This window comes from Caenorhabditis briggsae (assembly GCF_000004555.2).
Source record: "Caenorhabditis briggsae complete genome, chrI, whole genome shotgun sequence".
In the NCBI taxonomy this organism is placed as follows: Eukaryota; Metazoa; Nematoda; class Chromadorea; order Rhabditida; family Rhabditidae; genus Caenorhabditis; species Caenorhabditis briggsae.
In genome coordinates this window covers 9,423,500-9,444,909 of record NC_013489.2, presented here as the reverse complement: position 1 = coordinate 9,444,909, position 21,410 = coordinate 9,423,500, and the positions used below count along the sequence as shown (strand labels likewise).

At 38.1% G+C, this 21,410-nt stretch overlaps 7 protein-coding genes and 1 non-coding gene across 8 annotated transcripts; 4 read left to right on the top strand and 4 right to left on the bottom strand.

The window, feature by feature from the left end:
• Positions 1-379: 379 nt before the first annotated feature.
• Positions 380-2,757, bottom strand: CBG12553 (the record flags this gene model as incomplete). Its single annotated transcript, XM_045240040.1, has 8 exons — positions 380-553; positions 600-786; positions 835-1,020; positions 1,076-1,924; positions 1,969-2,122; positions 2,183-2,492; positions 2,534-2,616; positions 2,661-2,757. 8 exons carry the CDS (start codon positions 2,755-2,757, stop codon positions 380-382), a joined length of 2,040 nt encoding a protein of 679 aa, XP_045094902.1.
• A 682-nt stretch (positions 2,758-3,439) lies between these two features.
• CBG12552 lies at positions 3,440-4,583 on the bottom strand (the record flags this gene model as incomplete). The annotated part of the gene is made up of 4 exons (XM_002640022.2): positions 3,440-3,530; positions 3,592-3,802; positions 3,901-4,198; positions 4,251-4,583. The coding sequence occupies 4 exons, from the start codon at positions 4,581-4,583 to the stop codon at positions 3,440-3,442; spliced, it is 933 nt and encodes a 310-aa protein (XP_002640068.2).
• A 266-nt stretch (positions 4,584-4,849) lies between these two features.
• Positions 4,850-6,063, top strand: Cbr-chn-1 (the record flags this gene model as incomplete). Its single annotated transcript, XM_002640021.1, has 7 exons — positions 4,850-4,908; positions 4,954-5,044; positions 5,090-5,158; positions 5,208-5,306; positions 5,356-5,562; positions 5,742-5,954; positions 6,001-6,063. 7 exons carry the CDS (start codon positions 4,850-4,852, stop codon positions 6,061-6,063), a joined length of 801 nt encoding a protein of 266 aa, XP_002640067.1.
• A 507-nt stretch (positions 6,064-6,570) lies between these two features.
• On the top strand, positions 6,571-8,888 carry CBG12550 (the record flags this gene model as incomplete). Its single annotated transcript, XM_002640020.1, has 13 exons — positions 6,571-6,652; positions 6,699-6,787; positions 6,835-6,912; positions 6,959-7,039; positions 7,088-7,237; positions 7,286-7,349; positions 7,623-7,686; positions 7,737-7,822; positions 7,868-7,960; positions 8,004-8,098; positions 8,153-8,224; positions 8,273-8,476; positions 8,769-8,888. The coding sequence occupies 13 exons, from the start codon at positions 6,571-6,573 to the stop codon at positions 8,886-8,888; spliced, it is 1,278 nt and encodes a 425-aa protein (XP_002640066.1).
• Positions 8,889-9,110: 222 nt separating this feature from the next.
• CBG12549 lies at positions 9,111-10,662 on the bottom strand (the record flags this gene model as incomplete). The annotated part of the gene is made up of 4 exons (XM_045240018.1): positions 9,111-9,306; positions 9,356-9,558; positions 10,335-10,542; positions 10,640-10,662. 4 exons carry the CDS (start codon positions 10,660-10,662, stop codon positions 9,111-9,113), a joined length of 630 nt encoding a protein of 209 aa, XP_045094901.1.
• Positions 10,663-12,593: 1,931 nt separating this feature from the next.
• Positions 12,594-15,619, bottom strand: CBG25353 (the record flags this gene model as incomplete). The annotated part of the gene is made up of 3 exons (XM_045240014.1): positions 12,594-12,673; positions 13,951-13,979; positions 15,603-15,619. 3 exons carry the CDS (start codon positions 15,617-15,619, stop codon positions 12,594-12,596), a joined length of 126 nt encoding a protein of 41 aa, XP_045099308.1.
• Positions 13,542-13,613, top strand: CBG28218. The gene has a single exon. It is a non-coding gene (tRNA).
• A 3,999-nt stretch (positions 15,620-19,618) lies between the features above and the next one.
• CBG12546 lies at positions 19,619-20,907 on the top strand (the record flags this gene model as incomplete). The annotated part of the gene is made up of 6 exons (XM_002640018.1): positions 19,619-19,637; positions 19,684-19,796; positions 19,840-19,955; positions 20,003-20,414; positions 20,456-20,803; positions 20,854-20,907. The coding sequence occupies 6 exons, from the start codon at positions 19,619-19,621 to the stop codon at positions 20,905-20,907; spliced, it is 1,062 nt and encodes a 353-aa protein (XP_002640064.1).
• Positions 20,908-21,410: the final 503 nt, after the last annotated feature.

Sequence of the window (21,410 nt, the reverse complement as noted above, 5' to 3'; positions counted from 1 at the left end):
TACCTGAAGATTTTTCATTATGCCTTTCAAGTTTTCTGAGAATTCATTTGGAGATAACACTTCGAGAGATACGATTTTGAGCTAATCAGCAATAGATACTCTACGATTTTTTTTTCAATCAATCAATTTATTCTGTTTAAAGCTCATTGAAATAAACCGGTTAAATTAGTGGAAGTTTGACATAGAAAAATTAGTATCACAATGAATCAGGTTATGAATCAAACATAAGTAAAGCTAAATACTTTCGAGAACAACCAATAATAAAGGAGTTGGAGTTATTATAGACCAGTTATAGACTAGATAAAATATGAAACTCTTGAATGATATGAGAGAAAGAAAGGCACAAGAACAACAATGTACAGATAAGATTGATTATTGATTAGGTGAATGGTAACCATGCGGCATGTGCCATTGTTCCGAAAATGAAGTACCCGAGAATGTAGATGTAGAGAGCTTTCCCTTTCCATCCTTCTTCCCAGACTCGTCGAAATACAAAGAAGGGAAGAATGCCCGGAGAGGAAGTATAGTGCCAGAGACGGTTACCCATAGTATTCTGAAATGATTATAGATTCATGCAGTTCTTCATTCATTTGCCTCACTCCTTGAGTCAGTTTGTCAATATATTGTGCAATGAAGATGTAGAGCAAAGGACTGGAAGAGAAAATCAGCCTAGTGAAAACTTCAGCGTTGATGACGAAAACCGCTGTGCATAACATGATAATAGCCTGCGGGGCGAGGTGGAGCAAATGATCACTACGAATTAGTAGAACCCAGATGTTATTCCATCTGAAATTGATTTATATTTTTTGACAGTACTGATAGTGAGAGGTTTACCGTTTTGTTTCGAACACATGGACCCATGCCGATATGATGGCTAGAACTGTGAGAATTGCAGCAGGAAGCATCATCAAGAAGCAGGGAATTTTTTTGATTCTCCAATATCCAAATAGTCCGACATTCCAATACTTTGCTTGAATTTCTCCGTAGTATTGTCGAACAATTCCGAACAGCTTTGGTTTTCTGAAAAAAAGAAGGAATTTCTTAAAAATGTTTCGCAGAGATTATGATGTCGCACCTGCACCAGGCCGCTTTTTCCCAAGCATCCGCTATCGTGATAATTTTCGGAGACATACGAATCTGTTTCTTAACAGTCGCAACAAGTTCTTTCTGACGTGGAGTCGCTTCACAAAACTCCTCGGCCGCTGAATTTGACATGAAAACGTATGGACCAAAGGAGGCAATAGAAACAATAACGATGAATACAAGAGTGATGAAAACGAGAGAACATCGAGAAAATCTAGGATCCGTCCATCTGAACACTTTCCGTGTTTGCTTTCGTTTTCTCTCGAATGCCCGAAGTCTTGCTTGTCCTTCACGGCGGTAGCGGTCATTTTTGGATCCTGCCAGCGACTCAATCATTAAATGACAGTCAGGAACAGGCTTTTCAGGCTCCCACAGAAGAATCGCCGCCCAATACCAAACGACGAATATAACATTGAGTAATCCATTGGAACGAACGACAGCTGATAACCCAAAGATCACTGTTCCACTCAATGTTCCGATCACACGTTGAGAGTATGATGTTGCGCGAACCGCGTACAACATGAAGTTGAAGCCAGTAATCGTTAGAGCAAAGAACAGCTGAAACAGAATTGTCAAAGGTTTGAAATATACAACACCCACGGATTCAGAATATGCGGACGTGAAGAAGATTGAAGCAGGATTGTAAGCGAAGATGGAAACCGCGAGAAGAGCTTGTTTTACATTCCTGGTCATCATAGTAACCGCCATGAACAAAGCCAAACCAGCTGCGTGGAAAAAGAACAAATTGACCGCGACTGACAAGATTCCAGTGATCACCCAAGGCGGAAATGACCAACCGAGAGATCCCTTCATATACTCATGGATTCCGATGCGAAAAATGCTTAAAACGAGTTGTAAGAAAAAAAATACTATGTTAAATCGTACTTGATTACTTCTGGATAACCAGGAAAGAACGCAAGAGAATGTTCAAAGATGTAGTGGTTATCCGCAACGAAAAGGAACTGTTGGGCATCCCAGCGACGTAGACCAAGTAGCGCACGACGAACGACAAGATCACCAAGAACGGACTTGCCCGGCTCTGGAATTTGAGAGTCGTTAAAGTTTTTTTGACTTGAGATGAAATATATTCAAAACTAACCAATAATTCTGTCAGCCAAATTGAATCCGTCTGTTCTCAGTCGGTCACCGAAATAATTTGCTGCCGCAAACTGAAGAAGTAGAATCCAAGTTCGTGAGAAAAGCAACTGCCTAAAAGCGAAGTAGAAGCATTCCCAGAAATGCCAATCTTGCTGGTCCCGTTTCTCTTCTTCGGTTCCAGACTCCGAATCGTCACTAGACTCATCTTGACGTTCTTCTTCTTCGTCTTCCGGTTCTGGCCTCCCGATACGACGTTTCATAAAGAAGGCAGATTTTTTCGAGGAAAACGGATTCTCGTCTATTGCCTCCATCTGAATTGATACATTTTTTTGATTTTCAGGAAACAAAATACCTCAACGACTTTGTTAGGTACTGGAAAATGCAGAATCTGTGGAAATTTGAAGCCAGTGTATTCATTGTTCTCGAGAGCTTTTTCTGAAAACAGAACCTTTGAACGAATAAGCATTTAGCACAATTACCTTCGTATGTGACCATTTGTAACTCCAGCTCGGTGATTTCCTCTTCCGCTACCGCTCGGTTTTCCCCCCTTTTGACCGTATGCGTATGCCGAGGCATCCTGCTACAGATATTATAAATCAAAGGAGGAAGCAAAAAAGAGATTGAACAAAAAAAGAAGGAAAATCTGTCTTCTATATCAGTAATTTTGGATAAATGCAAACCAAATTTCAATAGACTCGAACAATTTACTCAGTGTAGTTTACTCGTAGAAAAAACTGGGCTCTGTATGATTACAATGGTATTTTGAGAAAATCGTGGTATTTTGAGAATAAGATGATATTTTGAGAATTGAATAGTGTTTTGCCTAATTTGCTGAGTTTTGATCATTTTTCACAGAATTAAGCTTGTACTTTCGAAATCTGATCTGTTAGCTATAGTTCAAGACAATTTCGCCTTTCTTTTTTACAATGTTTTTACCTATTTTTGAATTTTCTCTTCATCACTTGACGAATACGGTCTGTAAATATAGTCATGGAAACATCTCGGCAGTTGTCGGTTTATCAAAATATAATTTTCGAAAGTACGATCTTAATTCTGTGAAAAATGATCAAAACTCTGCAAATTAGGCAAAACACTATTCAATTCTCAAAATACCATCTTATTCTCAAAATACCTCTGTTTTCTCGAAATACTATTATAATCATAAAGAGCCAAAAACTGTTTACATTTACAAGTAGAAATCAGCACACCCGTTTTTTTCGGAGGAAGATGAAAATACCGGAGAGACTATTTAAAAAATTCAAACACAAAGAAAATAAGAAATTCGTGCAATAATAGGCGGAATGTTGTCCGAAGTGCCGCCGTTTTCGATCCAACGGGTCGTCAGGAAACTGAAAAAAAGTTTGGCGGGTTGGGAGGAGGTAGATCAGAAAAATTTGTAAGCAGACTCACTTATTCATTTCTTCATCACACGTTTTCGTGTTCGTTTCTGCTGACACATTAGCATCGGAAACAGTGAGAAACAGAACAGTTTTTGGTACAGGATACTTTTCGTGGTCAGAAAAAGCATGAAGAACGAGTACGGCATCCCATCTCAGGAGATCAACATCGAGGACAACAGCTGTTCTAGGTGAGGATTGAGACGAAAGAGAAGGACCCAGAACTGAAATTTAAGGTTCAAATTTTATGATAAATATTGACATATTCGAATATATATTTGTTTTTATACAAAATAAATTATCATGTATTTGGCTAACTTACTTTCTCGGAGATTCTCATGAAAATCAGCTCTGTTTGTTTCGCTTTCGATTCGAATCGATTTAATTTTTGATGAATCAAGCTTTTCATGCTTAGATTCTTGAATAACGCGATTCACAGCTTCAGAGAATTCTTTCGCCGATTTTCCTCCAACAAGTACCACAAGGGGCGCTTGATTTTCTGGTTCTAGAAACAATCGTTGTCCGATATGTCGCAGAAGGTTTCGGTTTTCTTTGGAAACTGAAGAGAACTGTGTGTTGAGGATGGATCGGATGGATTCAATGTAGTTTTCGTACGACGTCTGTAATAAAATTTAAGTTTCGAATAAGAACTAATAATGAGAGGCAAAACACCTTTTCTTGTTTTCCATTAGTTATCACCAATCCAATAACTATCGCTAATGAAACTACTCCGATTATCATAGCATATTTCCACACGTCCTTCGTTTCTGACGAGTAAGAAGCATCTTCGGACGCTTGTGAACTAGCGAAGCTCGAGTCATTCTCAGTCTCATAAACGTCCTCTTCGTCTTGTTTTTCTGATGTATGTATTGTGGTAGCATAGCTTGTCGTTTCCTGAAGATCCGGATATATTTTCTGCACATTCGGAATCTCTAAGCTCCGTCTTTTCTGTTGAAGAGTCTTGTCATTTGGCAGGTTTCCGAACGACTTTCTGGTTTGCATCATACCCTGAAATATTTTAATATATTCATAAGCTGTTTAGAATTACTCATATTTCTCCCAAAGGGTATTTGTCTGAATATTCACCGGAAAACTGCAATTTTCTAAAATAATTGTTTTCTTTTTCTGAAACTTTTTGCAGTTTTCTGCAAACACAAACTGCGACATAGGAACGGAATGCAGCAAAGCTTACGCGCATGAGGAAGTCAGCTTGTTTTTCAAATCGATATCAAAAAGTTAGTTTCTTCTCAAATTCAAGACATTTTTCAGCAATGGCCACTGCTGCCGAACAGTATAACACAAGTGGAAAAAAGTGCTACATGAACAAAAGGTAAAATTGCTCTTTGAGTGTGCAAAAGCCGTGTTTCTATTGCAGGTACGATGATGCTGTGGAACAATACACAAAAGCGATAAAAATGAATCCATTACCTAAATATTATCAAAATAGAGCTATGTGCCATTATCAGGTATATAGAGAAAGTATATTCATTGTTTCGAAACTGTTAATTTAGTTGAATGATTTGAAAATGACCGAAGAAGATTGCAAAAGAGCATTGGAGTTGAGTCCAAATGAAGTGAAGGTTAGAAAAGTGATTTTCAGTCATTTGTATATTTAAACATTGTATTCAGCCATTGTACTTTCTGGGAAGTGTTTACTTGAAAGGAAGAAGATACAATGACGCGATCAACTGCCTCTCGAAAGCTCTATACCACAATGCAGTGATAACGGTGAGTCATTTATAATCAAGACTGATTATTAATCTAATTCTGTTTTAAGAACGCAGCCGATATCGAGAATGCTCTCAAAAGAGCTCGTCATCAAAAGTTTGAAGAGGAAGAGTCTAAAAGGATCATTCAAGATGTCGAGTTTCATACTTATTTAGAGAGTCTCATCGATAAAGATCGACAGGAAAATGCCGAGAATCCGGAAGCGTTGCAGAGAGCAGATATGGCGAAAAAGCGGCTTACAGAAATCACTTCGGCGGTATGTAAACTTTTGCTTCATTAGTCTGTAAAGCAGAAACTCCTTAAATAATTTTTTCGAAAAATGGATTTCGGAATAAAAATGTTTTCGTAATCCGGAATCCGGATTCTCTACTGCCAGCACGAAGTGACAGTTTTCTATTTTCAATAATAATATTCAATAACAATACATGATTCCAGGCACAGGAAAAACGCCAAAATCGTGAAATTCCTGAAATAATGTGCGGAAAAATCACATTGGAACTGATGAAAGATCCAGTGATTGTACCGTCAGGCATCACATACGATAGAGAAGAAATTGTGCAACATCTACGAAGAATAGGACACTTTGACCCGGTTACCAGAAAACCGTTGACAGAAAATGAGATTATTCCAAACTATGCGCTCAAAGAGGTTGGTTTTTGATGAATCATTTATGATTTTGAAATTTGTTTTTCAGGTTATTGAAAAATTCCTCGACGACAATCCATGGGCGAAATACGAACCAGGGGCAATGGATTGAAAGTCTGCAATCTCTTCTCTGGGCTACTTTGAAAAAATTTCATTTATCATTCCTGCTTGTTTCTATCCTTTTTGTATATTTTCAGTTTCTAATATTTGGACATGTGTTCCAAGTGTACCCTTCCTGTTTTACTGGTTTCCAATTCATTTTCTTAGCTTTAGTATTCCATCTTCTGAAACTCTGGTAGAATGTGCTTTTTATTGTGTTCTATTTTATGACATGCTTTTTTTATACCGTCTAGCAATTCTTTGTAAATATTGTTCAAAATTGAATAAAAGTGATTTTCATAACTGTCTTCTGAAAAAAAAATACCGTTTGAGGGTTCAGTACCCCCTATCTACGTGCAAAACCTGAATTCAGTGGGACATTTCCACAGAAATTGCATCACTTGCAAGCGGGATAGCGGAGTGTCGTTGCGAAATTTAGACTGCTTTTTTGAGTTTTATGAACGAATAGTCATGAAAACTAGGGAATTTTGATGTTTCTTACTGATTTGGAATCTTACAGATGCTCTCAAGAATTTTTAGCAATGGGGTACGATTAAATAGAGTCCGATTGCAATTTCAGCCCAGTATAGTCACCTTTCGAGGTATGATTTAGGTTCAAATCAAATAATTTGAAAGTTTTTGTTATAGACTACAGTAATCCAGCGCCTAAACGTGGTTTTCTAAACAATCTTATTGAGAATGTGCGAGATGAGATGCAGAAGAACAAAGAACTTCAGGTTTGTACGGTCCTTGCAGGTATCCTAGTCTAATCTTTTGATTTTAGGAGCATCAACAACAGTTAAAAGCCAGAATGCAGGAATTGAACGAATCAGATGCTTTGAAAGATGCAAGAAAAAAATTCGTAAAAGCAAAAGTTTTTAATAATCAGTTTATTACAAAACTTTCAGGAGCTCGTCGAGAAAGAGACTTTGAAAAGTTCAGAAATTGTGAAACAAAAAGTCGAAGAACTCAGTGAGCAAATGAAAAAGGTGATTTTTCTATTCATCTAGACAAAATAATGAAATTCTTTATTTCAGATGATCCAAGAAATTCAAAAAACGGAGGCAGGAAAGAAGATGACTGAAGCAGGAGAAGAAGCGCTAAAACAAGCAAGAAAAGCGGCTGAACAGATGGAGAAAGTGGCAGAAAAAGTCGGAGATACAGAAGTTTATAAGCACGTCTCGACAGTAGGTTTTGAGTTTTGAGAACTCCATCAACATAATTTTATTTTTCAGTCGATGAAAACTGTAAAAGACGAAATTGACAATATAGCCGATGTTCGAATGTACAGCAGACCAGGTCAGTTTCTGAATTAACCCGTCAACGACAGCTACAGTAACCTAAAAAACTCATATTTTCCGGATTTAATTTCTCGATTTTCGTGCGTTTTCGCCCAATTTTTTCTGACTTTTTTTTTTGAGAAAAATCGACGAAAAGCAGTGAAAAACAAAATAATAAATAATAAAAATAAACATATTTATAGGTGACGGTAGTTGTCTTTGTGAGACCACGGCCACAGGTGTTTCTCTTCCAGAGCTTCGATTTTTTTTGTACCAACTAAAAAGTTTCCAGAAACTCTCACAAAGCGTACGGATGGGTTTGAATTGGATAAGGATCGTGTTGTGGAAGCTAATGAGTAAGCTGTCGTATTTAATCTTGATTTTAAAAATGAATTGAGTATTTTAGCTCAGCAACAGATGTACAGCTACACAAAGACTCCAAATGGTACTCGGGATGGAAGAATTTCTCAGAATCCAATACTTATTACCACAGTGAGTTTTTTATAAAGTTATTCTGGACATTCTTTTCGTTTTCAGAACTTCTTGATTGGAAAATCAAATACGAGGAATCGGACAACATCGCCGTTCGAATGATGAGAGGTGTTACAGAACGGATTGGAAGTGTTTTCTGTAAGTCTCCATTGAAGAAAATTATTTGAAAAAAATATTTTAGCTGGACAAAATGAAGTATCAGAAGTTCTTACGGAAATTCACAAGATCGATGCTAATTTTGATAAGCAGGAATGGCTGAAATTCTGTGAAACCAAGGTAAAAGCTTATGAAAGCTAACTGTAACTCTTTCACATCTAATTTTAAATTCAGATTATCCCAAACATTTTGGAGGCTTTCATTCGTTTTGATCTCGAAGTTCTGCAGTCGTGGTGCCATGAACGAGTAAGTTCCTGTTCTTTAATTACTCATAAATTTTATATTTTCATTTAGGCATTCACTCAGTTGTCGACAGTCGTGAAAGAGTACCAGAAGATGCATTGGAGCACGAAGGATTCTCGGATCATTGATATCAACAAGGTCGAAATGGCAACTGGAAAAATGATGGAACAAGGACCTGTCTTGATTATTTCCTTCCAAGTTTACATGATCAATGTCACGAAGAATGCCGAGGGAAAAGTGGTTGAAGGAGATCCGGTTAGTTTTTTTTTTAAATCAGATATTGATTTTTGTAAGCAGCGATGTTTGGAACGGAATTCGCAATTCCGTCCTGAATGTTTTCGAACCTTTTTTTGTTGAAAATCTCGGTAATAATCGAGTGGCATTTCGTTCACCGTAAAACATGTGTTAGAAGGGCCGGCCCTTCTATTGCTCCAAGGTACCTCCGAAGGCCCCTTTTATTACAAAGGCCCTTCAATTAGGGGGGCCTTTCATTCGCCTTGATTTTTTTTCCTATTTTCCTTATAAAAATTGATGAAAAATCTTTCAGGATAACCCGAAACGTATCAACCACATCTGGGTTCTGTGCCGCGACGTCGAAGAATACAATCCAGCTATCGCATGGAAACTCCTCGAAGTGCACATGCAGGAAACGCCACTTGCAGTTTAAAGCTAATTGATATTTCGTGATTTCTATTTTCATGTCTTTTTTTCAATGTCTTTTTTTCATAGTTCATTTTATTATCTCTTCTTTTAGGTTAGATTTTGTTCCTCTTGTTTTGTTGTTATCGTAACGGGTGCAGCTATCTTTTCCTGTTTTCTTTAATTCATCATTTTTCTTTCTTTAAAATTCTTTATTGCCGATTAAAATTGAATATTAAGTTCTATGAATTCATTTAGGGAAGACTGAAACTTCAATTCCACCAGTTTCAGTAATCGAATCGATGTAGACGAATTGAGTGTAGTGCTTCAAAAGGGATTTGATCGACGAGAAAATCGGCTCATTCGATATTTTCGTGATAGAGAAGTGCCCGAGTTGAAAGAGGGCTCGAGAAGTGGGTCCTTCTTTTTTGATGATTGGGTAGTGGCTGAAAATTGAAACTTAAAGTTGATTTGGAATGGATGCATAATAATTACTGATATCGATTGCGGGAATTCAGATAACACACGAAAAGATTCAAAGAAATATTTGAATCCTTTTGTGGTTTAGAAGAATCTAGTTGAACGTCGATGCGGTAGTAGGTAGCAAATTGAGCAGGGATCACAACTTCCTGAAAAATTGAATTATCGATTTTACAAGACCATCTGTGGACCAAAAATTTGAATTCATCATTCTTCCACTGGGTTCCCAAGAAATGGGTCAAAAAGGCGCCCCAGCGAACTCCTAGGACAGAAAAAATTCAATAATTTCAAAGTTGACGCGGATTTGATCTATTTATCAACGCGCGCGTTTCTTGCTCATCGTTTAAAAGTTTGATACTCAGCCAACGAGGTTCGGCAGCGAATTTAGAATTTTTGTGAAATTCGCTGGGGCGCCTTTTTTGACCCGTTTCTTGGGAACCCAGTGTCTTCTCCTTTTATGTTATTTGTGAATGACCGTATTTGGTCTTAACAAGAGTCATCTTCATTTTGGATGATCTACTTGTTGACCTCTTCTTCCTTTCTCAACAACTATGCAAATTTGTATTGTTGAGCAAGCAATGACTTCTTCAAACTTCCCCCTTATAGAAAGAAGATGAAGAGAAGTGTCTGGTTGGATCAATTTGCTTATTATTGCGCAATTAGAGTAAAAGATTACTTCCCAGGGGGCTTGAGAAAAAAAGGAAAAAGAGGTAGATCGGGTTACGGTCTGTATTGGAAAAATGATCTGGAGCTTTGTATTCTATGTGACACCGTTAAACCTGTAATAAGCTCCCAAACTTTTAACTTTGGGCCATTTTTTCTTGGTTCCTGTCAAAGACATCAAAAAGTTGTCGACTGATAAATTGTTTACCATAATAATAGGAACATTCTATTAGTTGACACACTTTTGCTATCTTGCGCGGGAATTGAGATAATTGAGCTCAAATTTGACAGTGTGGGGGACCTTCTATTACAGGAAGACTAGAAAACCCACCTTTTCAGCCTGATCCTGTGTCAAGAACCCCATGAAGTAACCCTGTTTCTTTTTTGGTTTTTCTGCGTTCTTCTTTTTTTCAGACTTTCCTAAATTTGTCACAAATTCTCTCAATTGTTCTAGAGATTCATCTCGATTAATGGGTGTTCCAGCTGCGAATATTAGAGATTTGGGCTCCGAATCTGTATCTTTCTTTGCGTGAATCCTGCTGAAACTGTCCGCTTCAACGACGAACAATTCACAATCATTGATAATCGAACTAGGTTTTTGAAAATATGAATCAGATAATTTGAATAGAATGATACCTATTTTCCTTATCATCTGGCATTGTTTCCCTTTGATGCTCGAACCTTTTAGATGATGATAAAATGTGGAATCTGGAAGGTAGAGACAACCGAAAACGGCAACCACACTTTCACGCGTTGAAATGAAACATCGTTCTGGGAGTTCAGGACCCAAATAATCAAAACATTTGGAACACCTCGGATTATGAGTTTATGGTGCTCGAAGCACATAAAGTTAGGACTGGCTCCGTAGCCATAACTAAGCTGAAAAAATCAAAATTTAATCACAATTTCAGAGAATACACGGTGTTTTTTTTCGGGACGTCTTGTAAAATGCTTGTTAATGCTCTCTAACACACAGGCTTTGGTCTCGACGCGAAATCTTTAAAACGAACAGGCGAGTCTTACGGTTTTGTGGAATGCGACCAAAAAAACGGCAAAACTTATTTTATTTAAAATGCGTTCCGGAAAATTCACCGTGGAGAATGTGTATTTTCAGTTGTTTAAAAAGTTGAAACTGTAAGGTTCAGGAATCATTTCAGCATGTAAGAAGTTGAGATTTTCAATATTTTGAACTTCTTCTCAAATTCCAAAAAATTTCAACTTTTCTGTATTATACTGGTACAAAAAATCGGAGCTGTGGAAGTGAAACGATGGCGGCCGTGGCCGAAGGTCCCACAACGAGAACTACCGTAACCTAAAAATATTCTTACTTTCAGAATTTATTTTCTTGATGGTTACTGATTTTCGCCGATTTTTTTTTGTTATTTTTCCCCCATACAAGTGGGAAAATTAAAATTTCTGACAGTAAAAAAAAATTGACTGACAAAATACGGAAATCGAGAAAAAAAACTCGGAAATAAATTTAGGTTACGGTAGTTGTCCTTTTGGGACTACGGCCACCGGCAATACTTTTCAGTTAAATACCTTTCCAACACCAAGATATTTGAAAATCCTAATTCTCATAGTATCTTGCCATATCCATCAAAATATATTGTAATATTTTTTTCTGAAAACATCGAACCAAATGTTTGATTTTTCAAAACTATTAGGAAACTGAGGAATTCCAGTATAATTCCAGTATGATTCCATTATAATTCCAGTAAAATTCTTGTATAAAATGTTTTCTGTACTTCAAAATATTGGAAGATTTGGGGATTCATCTCTTCCTCCCACACCCATAAGAATTTTGCAAATCTTTGTCAAAAAAGTATTTTCAATGACTTTTTCATCTTCTTATTCTTCTCTTGCTCAACTGGCTCTCCATTGACGGTCTTTTGCGAGCAACGGGAGACTTTCTCTGACTCTGCGTCTCTTGATCTTTCTTGATCTCTAAGTGAGCACGACGAGAGACTAAAAGTGAGCACGACGAGAGACTAAATGGATCAGAGAGAGCATAAAGATATGGAGGACAAATGTGCACTCGGCGCTCTTCACGGTTTACAGTCCTCCCACACGGAGAGACACAGAGATATGAGTTGCTCCTTTTCTCTGAGATCTCTTTTTACACATTGCGACAGAGGTGCTCTAGAGTCGAGTACCCTCCTACTACTCAGTCCAAGAAAAACGAGATAGTACTGATAGACAAGAGTTCTAGGCACTTTGACAGTTTGCCAAAGTTCACAGATTGTCCCTTCAAAGAAGAGTGGCGGGAGGTCTTCGAAGAGAAGCGCCCCCGGAGAAGATACGTTAAGAGATAGTGAGTGAGAATCAAAGAGGGCGGATATAGAAGACATAGAACGGATGAAAACACGTTCGGGTGCACACGGAAGAAGAAGAAGAAGAAGCTCCGGAGGGAAATAAAAAGAAAGAAGATCGATTGCGAGGGAGGAAATGGGAGTGAGAAATATAGAGATAGGGAACTGTGTTCGGCACCAAAAATCAGTGATTGATGATAAATTACTACTGGTCAGGTGAACACAAAATAAAGAATGTCTGGGGATATTCATTGAAACAACAACTGGGATCGGTCTTTCTAGGAAGATCTTGTTGGAGTTGGTGTGGGATACTGTAGAATTGACGTCCTGGAGAAAGAAAAAAAACCAGAAGAGATCGCTTTGGGATCCTCAGAGTCGCAACTTTGATGACATGAGGGGCCATTGCGTCTGGATAAGCTAAAGTTAGCGCATTACCGTAAAACATGCAATAGAAAGCCCCCCCCCCCCCAACTCTGTTTGAGCTCAATTATCTCAATTCATATTCAAGGTATTGAAAATGTGTCAACTGACAAAATGTTCCTGATATTATGATGAACAATTTATCAATTGACAACTTTTAAAATATATTAGGAACCGAGAAAAATTGGCTCAAAGTTGAAAGTTAGGGGCCCTTCCATTACAGGATTTACCGTAATCATTGCTTTCAGATGCGACTGAAATTTCAGCTATTTTTTACAACGATGGCATGAAAGATGTGCAAGAATGACTGGGCCCTCGAGAAATGTTGTTTCATGTACCAATTGGTTCAAACTACCGTAAAACCTGTATTACAAGGACTCCACACTGTAAAGTTTGAGCTCCGTTATCTTGTTTCCTATGAGAGATATAAAAAATCTGTCAACTAATGAAATGTTTATAATATATTGAAGTTTTGTCAGTTACCAAGAAACCAAGAAAAAATGACTCAAAGTTAGAAGTTAGAGGGTCCTTTTATTACAGGTTTCACGGCATCCAAAACTATACACATCGGAATTTAGTGAAAGCGGTTTCTCCTGAATATCTTTGTCCTGAAAACCGGAAACTGTAACAAATGTATGTAATTATGTGATGAAAAGCATTGTCATTCTTTACATTTCCATATTCCCGATCTTGCTTTTCATATTGTTTTACATGCTAGCTGACAGTAGGATCTTCAGGGAAAGCGAAAAAGGAATTTTGAATTTCCCGCGTGAATGTTTAGCGAATGAGAAATACATGAACACCGAGGCTGAGTGGTCTAGTGGTATGATTCTCGCTTAGGGTGCGAGAGGTCCCGGGATCGATCCCCGGCTCAGCCCACTTAATTTTTTGGAGAAGTTTTAGTGACTGGTTCCACATATTCTGAAAGTCTTAAAGTCGGATAACTTTCTATTCTGATTCACAGTTTGCAAGCTCTTCATCCAATAGAATGCCTTCCAATTCCGTTTTTATCAAGATATCATGTTTCAGTACCTATCTTCTTAATTACCAAGAGTTGACCCTATTCTTTCTTCCTCCCACACTAGCGATCGCTTCTCAGATTTCACCTCCAGTGTCGATTTAAATTATTACAGTAATCCCCCAGAGATGTCTGAATCTCTTCGACTCTCAAACTCTCTAACGGTTAACTCGTTCCGTCTGGTGCTCCAACTCCACTGTACAACAACCCTATCCTCCTCCTCTTCCTCATTGCAAAGAGAAAAAAAGAAAGAAAGACATAAGGTACGCCTCCTTCCAAAAAAACGGGGCGGAGTCTTGGGACTAGAAGCAAGGGAAGAAGGGACGGGGAAACAGCCAGTCCCCATCAAAACCAACCCCCGAAAGAGACGCATTTCTTCCGATCACCCTCTCTTTCCTTATGTCTCTCTCCCTTTCTTTCTTTAAAATATATCGTGCCGTCCGTCCCTATGTTTTTCCCTCTTTTTGCAATGCCTGTTAAGACGGCGATGACGGAGGAATGACATGAATAAGAAGAAGAGGAAGAGAGACCGAATTTGCCTGTGTGTGCACATATATTTGCTCAGTGCGCACCTTTTCTTCTTAGGTCAACCCCACCCCATCCCTTACAAATCTCTCTCGTTACTACACCTGAAGACTGTAAGAAGCATTCTGATAGGCATAGTGTTTTTCGACGTCTTCCGTATTCCAAAAAATCGAAACCAGACTGGCAAGATAGCTCGCTCTGAACCTAGGGAAGCTTGAACTGTATTCTTTTTTCCCCACAAAAATTTGTTCTTTGGTTGTCTTAAAATCTGAGATTCCAGAAACGACTTCCAAATTTTAAACTTCTTCACTGACTTCTATACCGTTCTCTGATTCATCTGATATTCTGCTATTATTCCAACCAAAAAACCCCTGCTGTGCCGAGCTGCATACTTCCTTACATGCCCATACTGTACTGTGAATGGATATGGAATGTAAAGAAGTATGTAGAACGGAATCTAACGGCGAAATTTGAAATTTGAAATTTTTATCTTTGAAATTGGGTAAGTGGTTTGTTAGTAAAACTAAATTTTTCAGTGTTCGAGAAGCATGAAAAAATAATGCCAAGATGGAACGAAATGGATCCAGGAAGTTTTAAAAAGAAACTGCTCGCTTTTTGGCAAGGCTGTGCCATGGCTGGTAGCAGCATTTTGGATAGATTACTTCTGGGATAGGTAGGGTACGGCGGCCTAGCTCTCCTAGTGGTTTCTGGGTCGCTGAATTGGTCCACGGCAGCCTACTCACGGCCTGACTCACCGCCAGCCGCGGTCGTGGTTTCTTTCGAACTTAAGCTGCTTGTGAACATCAAAGAGACAATTAAAATTTCATTTTGTTAGTTGACCATTTTTTTTCATATCAGTTACAGAAATTGAGATAAATTAACTCTCAATGTACGGTGGTTTTCTATCAGAGAGTTTACGGTATTAAGATGAAAGACCTGGCGATATTTCTATATCAATGTTAATAGAAATTCGGCTAATAGCCTGTCGAAATGAGAAATTTTTTCGACCTTTGAGAGATGTCGTAACCAGGAGCATTCCCAGTCCCTCTAACTAACTTTGAATGTGATTTATTCGTGATACAAAAAATATGGCATAGGAGTTTTGGACGGCTGCCCTCATCGGACGTCTGGTGCACACATATCCACGACCATCGTAAAATATTACACCATCACCACCACCCTCTTTTTTCTGTCTCTTTTTTCTTTCCGATAGGTTCTTTCCGATGTCTGTTCTCTGCGTCTCTTCCCGTTCAACACTATTTGATCCTTGGATGGAGTCCAAGTCTCACCAGGAGCTTTCTGACGTGGCAGTGGACGACGGAACTGGTGCTCAGCACACATTGCGTAGCAAAAAAAAAGAAAGGGGAAGGAAAGACACAAGCAAAGCGGATCATTCAGAACGAAGGAATGGGAAAAAAGGTAAAAGAGCATACACGGAAACATTTCCTGATACATTGATTTCTCTGTTCACTTCGTGGAATCTGGGAGTGAAAACGGAAGATTCCACTACAAGGTGGCGCACAATCACCCGGACTGATAAAAACGGGTATATCTTTAAACATAAGTATCATGGAAGCACGAAATTTGGTAGAAATGTAATTTTACATTTGATTCAAAGCTACTGAAGTTTTCAAAGCAATTCCTCAAGTCTAGGTATTGTTATGATTGTCCAAAGATAAACGACATAATTTTACATGAGATTTTCATAAGAGGAAGCAACTTAGACAAGCAATGACTCAACTCAAATTTGATCAAGTAATTTGAGACTTGGCCAGTTTACTGATGAATTATTTGAATTTTCGCATTTCAAGTTTGAGCCCAGTGCAACGCTTGACTAAAATTTTATGACAGTACAATGTTATGTTTCAAATGTTATGTTCTCCCGATTATTGAATATTGTTCTGTAGTTTATTCCCCTCCACCTTCTTCTCGCCTTGCTCTAAAACTAGAATCTCCCTTAAGATTTTTCTCTAAGTGTATTTTCCAGCGTTGTAATATCCAGTACAGTTCCTATTTTGATCGTCTCTCTATCCTCAATATGTTCTCCATTCGACATCGTAGGCTAAAAGCTCCACTACTTCTTCTCTTTAAATTTTTAAATGGCTCCGCCTACTTTCCTAACCTAGGTTAACTTAATTAATGTTCAGCCCTACTCCTCTGACTATTTTTCTTCAAATGTTCCCCTGTGGAACGCCATCACTTCCCCAGTAACCCGATTTCTCCTACCTTCCGAGTTTGAATCCTTACCTTCTTCTAGTGTTACTCGTTATTGATATATTTGCTCCCATATTTTCTCTTCTTCTACCGGTTACATTTTTCATGTGTCAAATATCTAAATTATCCCGTTTTCCCTCCCCTACTCAGATCGGCCTCGTGATTTTCTGAGTCTTTCATGTCTTGCCCTCTAATGTTTTATTACACCTGATCAATAAACAAAAATTACAAACTTAAGTCTGGGTACATTTGCGCCACTTGAATGGCGGCTACGTATATATTTTCCGTTCAGAAATTTGAGTTAGAGTTTCGCGATAATCACAGCTATGATCTAAAAAGTTTCAGAAACCGAATAAAAAAAGCTGAACCATTTTTAACATTTCATTCTTTGAATAAAACCATCTGAGCCCAATTAACGAAGGCAAGAGAACAAGAAAACGAGAAACACTTGACACTTTCTCGTTTTTGTTCGTTTCATCTCTTCCTCCCATTCTTGTCCGTACGTTCTTCCAACTTCTCACTCGTTTTCAATTGGTTTCTTCTTCTTCTTTTGGCTTTCGTTGTGATGGATCATCATGAATTAATCCGTGACCAATGACTACTGAATCGGAAGAGAGTACAGACACACAAGTTTCGGGAATGACCCCGATCGGGATCGAGAGAGAAGAAGAAGCTTCTGGTGGAAGACGCAAAAGGGTTTGGGTTCTGGTTTGAATTGAGATTTGGAAGAATTGTTGGTTTTCTTGAGGAATATCATGGGAAATGTCGGCATTTCGGTAAACATATGGAGTTACAGAACCCTCGCGTTGGATTCTTATGACTGAATGATATTGTGAATGCGAATCAATGAGCGAAATTAGGATGTGTAGGGTACTGTAGCTCTGTCGCTATTTAGGAGCAAAATAGTTTGAGTTATAACTATTTTTTAAAAAGAGTGGTAACTTGAAGTTCAACTGAAAAATATTATCAAGTCGATTATTATGCTTGTACAGAAAATAAAGGCTAAAAATACTAATATTTTTAGGTTACGGTAGTTGTTGTTGTGGAACCTTCGGCCACGGCCACCGGCGCTTCTCTTCACAGCTCCTCCTTTTTTGTACCAGTTTCATTTTCCGTTTTTTCATATTTCACGACCCGCACATTCAAATTTCCTCCTCCCGGTATACTATTTTTCCCAATCTCTCATTTCCGATTGAACTTTTCGTTGAAGGGACAGGTGCACTTTCCAATTCGCTCTTTTTTCTCTATCCAAGAGAAGAATAACGACCTTCGTTTGGTGGGGTGTGTAATGGGAACCAGGGAGATATTGAGAGCCACATGTTCATTATGGGGTACTAAGGAAATTCAGAATCTCAGAATGGAGAGTCGTAAAAATCGGAGTGAACGGGATGAAAAGATTTTATTTATTTATTAGAAGAGCTCCAAGAAAACACAAAAAATATTCCAAGAAAGCAGAAAAATATTAATGTAAAAAACCTTTTCGTGGCCATGGTGAAGAATGAAGCTTATGGACCTTATGGACCCGTATGGAATTTCTCAGAAATAAAAAATCAAAATTGGCTCATTGAATTTGAGCATAAAGGGTTCGCTTGATAATAATAAGAAACACAACAGAAAGTTAATCAGTTGTAGGGTTTCGAAAGCCCCGATCAGAGCATCCCTGCTCAAAAGTTGGACAATCTTTATTTTAGTAGGAAACGGTCAATTTAAAGTGTATGAAATTGTAAGTAGGTCGGTTAGAAAAATGTTTCGAAAAAATGTCGAATTTCAAGATTGTCCCATAAAAAGTTAAATTTTGCATTTTTTGAGTAATTCTCATTTTCTTTTTTATTCTCATAAACCAATTATGAACAGGCAGGTTCTCCGCTATTTGCATAAGCTTGTGGGTCATCACCTAATACCAGAGCATTTATTTTTTGAACTTTTACCGATAACAAATAAGAAAACGCATATTTAGTCGGTATCCTTTTGGTCCTTTCTTTTCGGCCCTATTCAAGTGTGTCATTTACAAAGGTACTAACATGACTAAAATCAACAATACATCGGCCTAATTTTTTTCCCTTTTTTGGACAGGCATTATGACTAAGAATAGAAGCAGACGGTAGCTGGCGGACGTTGTTATGACTCAGAATGTTCCACATATTTGTAGAAAAAACTGTTTGAATCGTTCGGAAAATAATTGAAATAAAAAAGAAGTAGGATCCTAAGAAAAGTTACTATGCATAATTACAATGCTCCGCAAAATGAATAACCCTTTTAAAACTTTAAATTTTAAGATTCTGACCCTTATACACAGATTCTGAATTCCGGCTTCTGAGTTCCGGATTTCGTATTTTGGATTTCTGAATTCAAAACTTTAATCCGGATTCTGGTATCTGGATTACATGTTCTAAATTATGTGTACTGGATCTTGGAATGTGTGCTCCGAATTCCAGATTCCGAATTCTGATATAGCTTTTTGAACGACTTCGAATGTCTCGAGAATCTTAAACTCAATCCCAGGAGGTTTCTGGGAGGTTACGAACGCGTCAGAGATTCTGAGAGATTCCGAAAGAACCTGAAGGAATATTGAAAAGATGTTATCAACTTTTCTGAATAAACTCTTCAAATAAGAATACAGTAAGAAGTTTTAACTCTGAATTCAAGAACTCAACTCTAGATTTTTTTTCCAAATGAGAAGACGACTTTCTGTAAAACATGTTATAGAAGGGCTTCTTAGCTTTTAACTTTGAGCCAATATATCTCGATTCTTGTCAAAGATATAAAAACAACTTCAACTGATAAATTGTTCATCATAATATCACCGGTGATCACCAATATTTTATCAGTTGGCATATTTCTGATATCTGGCATAAAAGCCAAGAAAAATGAGCTCAAACTTGACAGTATGGGACCTCTTCTATTACAGGTTTCACAATATTATTATGGTTGTCTTTTGACCTAGATTCTTGAGATCCTCACCAGCGTTTCGAGCCCACCGTGATACCACAAATGACGTGTCAACTTAATTCTAAACGCCATTCACAGATCTTATCATGTGGACTGCTCTTTTTTATCTTCTCCGCGGAGTGTACACATTCTTGAGACAAAAAGTTCATAAAGATATTCTATCAAGTGAAAAGAATAATGCAAATGCCTACGACAAGTGAGCACACGAATAAAACTTTGAGTTCAAAGAATCAGATGTTCAGAAAAGGAAAAAACCGAGTGCACCGAGACTGCTAGCAACACCAACCTTGTTTCTACTCGAACCAGAAGCACGACAATGCTCACTGATGAGGATAAGGAGAAGGAGAAGGAACTGGTTAGTGATTACAACTGACTGCGAAGCTGTTTCAGTTTTCCAGACTCGTCAAGCCTACAGTATCTTGATGCGTGTATTGGAAAGTGGCAAGCATCCGGACTATCAGTTACCACAGGTTATTCCAGTTGAAGAATGTATTGACTTTGCTGGGAAAGTCGGGTCAGTCTTCAGAGGCGAAAGATATTTGCATATCTGACAGTTTTCAGAACAGTCTTCAATAAACAGGCGACCCTGATCGAGATATCTGCTCCAATCAACATCTGCGGTGACATTCATGGACAATTCTGTGATCTTCTGCGTCTCTTCGACAAAAATGGATTTCCTCATCGTGCCAATTATCTGTTCCTCGGAGACTATGTGGATCGTGGAAGATATTGTCTGGAGACTATTCTACTGCTCTTCGCTTACAAAGCAATTTTCCCAAATCACTTTTTCTTATTGAGAGGGAATCACGAATGTCCGAATATCAACAAAATATACGGATTCTATGACGAGATTCAACGTCGTTACAATAATTTGGCGGTTTGGGAGGCATTTCAGTCAGCATTCACGCATATGCCGCTCGCTGCACTTGTCGGTGGAAAGATCCTTTGCATGCATGGAGGAATATCTGAAAAGGTGAGAGGGCTCTTTGACAACTCAAGTGAAATTTTTTGTAGCTAACCTCTCTCCAAGATATCCGAAACATCATTCGTCCCATCTACAATCCAGACGTGGATAGTCTCGCCATCGACATCCTTTGGAGTGATCCAACCAATTTTTCAAACTATTGGAGTCCAAATACTCGTGGCGTTTCTGTCACTTTCGGAAAGTGTGCTCTCTGGAAAGCTCTCAAAACTCTTGATATCGATATGGTCGTCCGTGCTCATCAAGTTGTTCAAGATGGCTACGAGTTTTTCGGTAACAAGCGTCTTGTGACCATATTCTCTGCTCCATTTTATTGTGGACAATTTGACAATGCGGCTGCCGTATTGAATGTAGCTCCTAATCTGATTTGCTCGTTTGTGGTTAGTTTTTCAAAACATTACATTTATTCAGTTTCTGATCATAATTCCAGGTTCTCCGTCCAAAGAAGAAAATTGCTAGACGTCGACTTATGCCAGCAAAATAAACTGTTTTTATGCTAATGAACCGTTTTATTTTCAATGAATTTGTTTTCTGACAAATCAGAGACTCGTGAGACCCAAAAAAAATGCAAAAAAATTGGAACCTAAAATTGGACTAGAACAGTTTTAAAATTAGTCTAGAGTTGCCATTCATTCAAAAAAGCTTAAAAATGAGTCTATAACCTTCTAGAACACCTAGTTCTTGCTCTAAACAAAAGCAAAAAAGGTTTACGGCCTGGTGGAATCGAACCCTGGCGTTGAGACTCCAAAAATTCCATGTCCGAAAATCCGATAGGCCACACAAGCAAATTTTTGAGAATACGAAAAAAGACGTAGATCCCACTAAAATTCCGGGAACTTTTCGGATTTTAGTACTTCCTTCTAATCACAAAACATCTATAGTAACACATAATTTCAATGTTTTTATTTTTTTGAAAATCATTAAAGAACACAAAAAGTCATTTCATCGCTAGTCGGAGTATTCAAAAAAAAAGTAGAAAGATTCTTG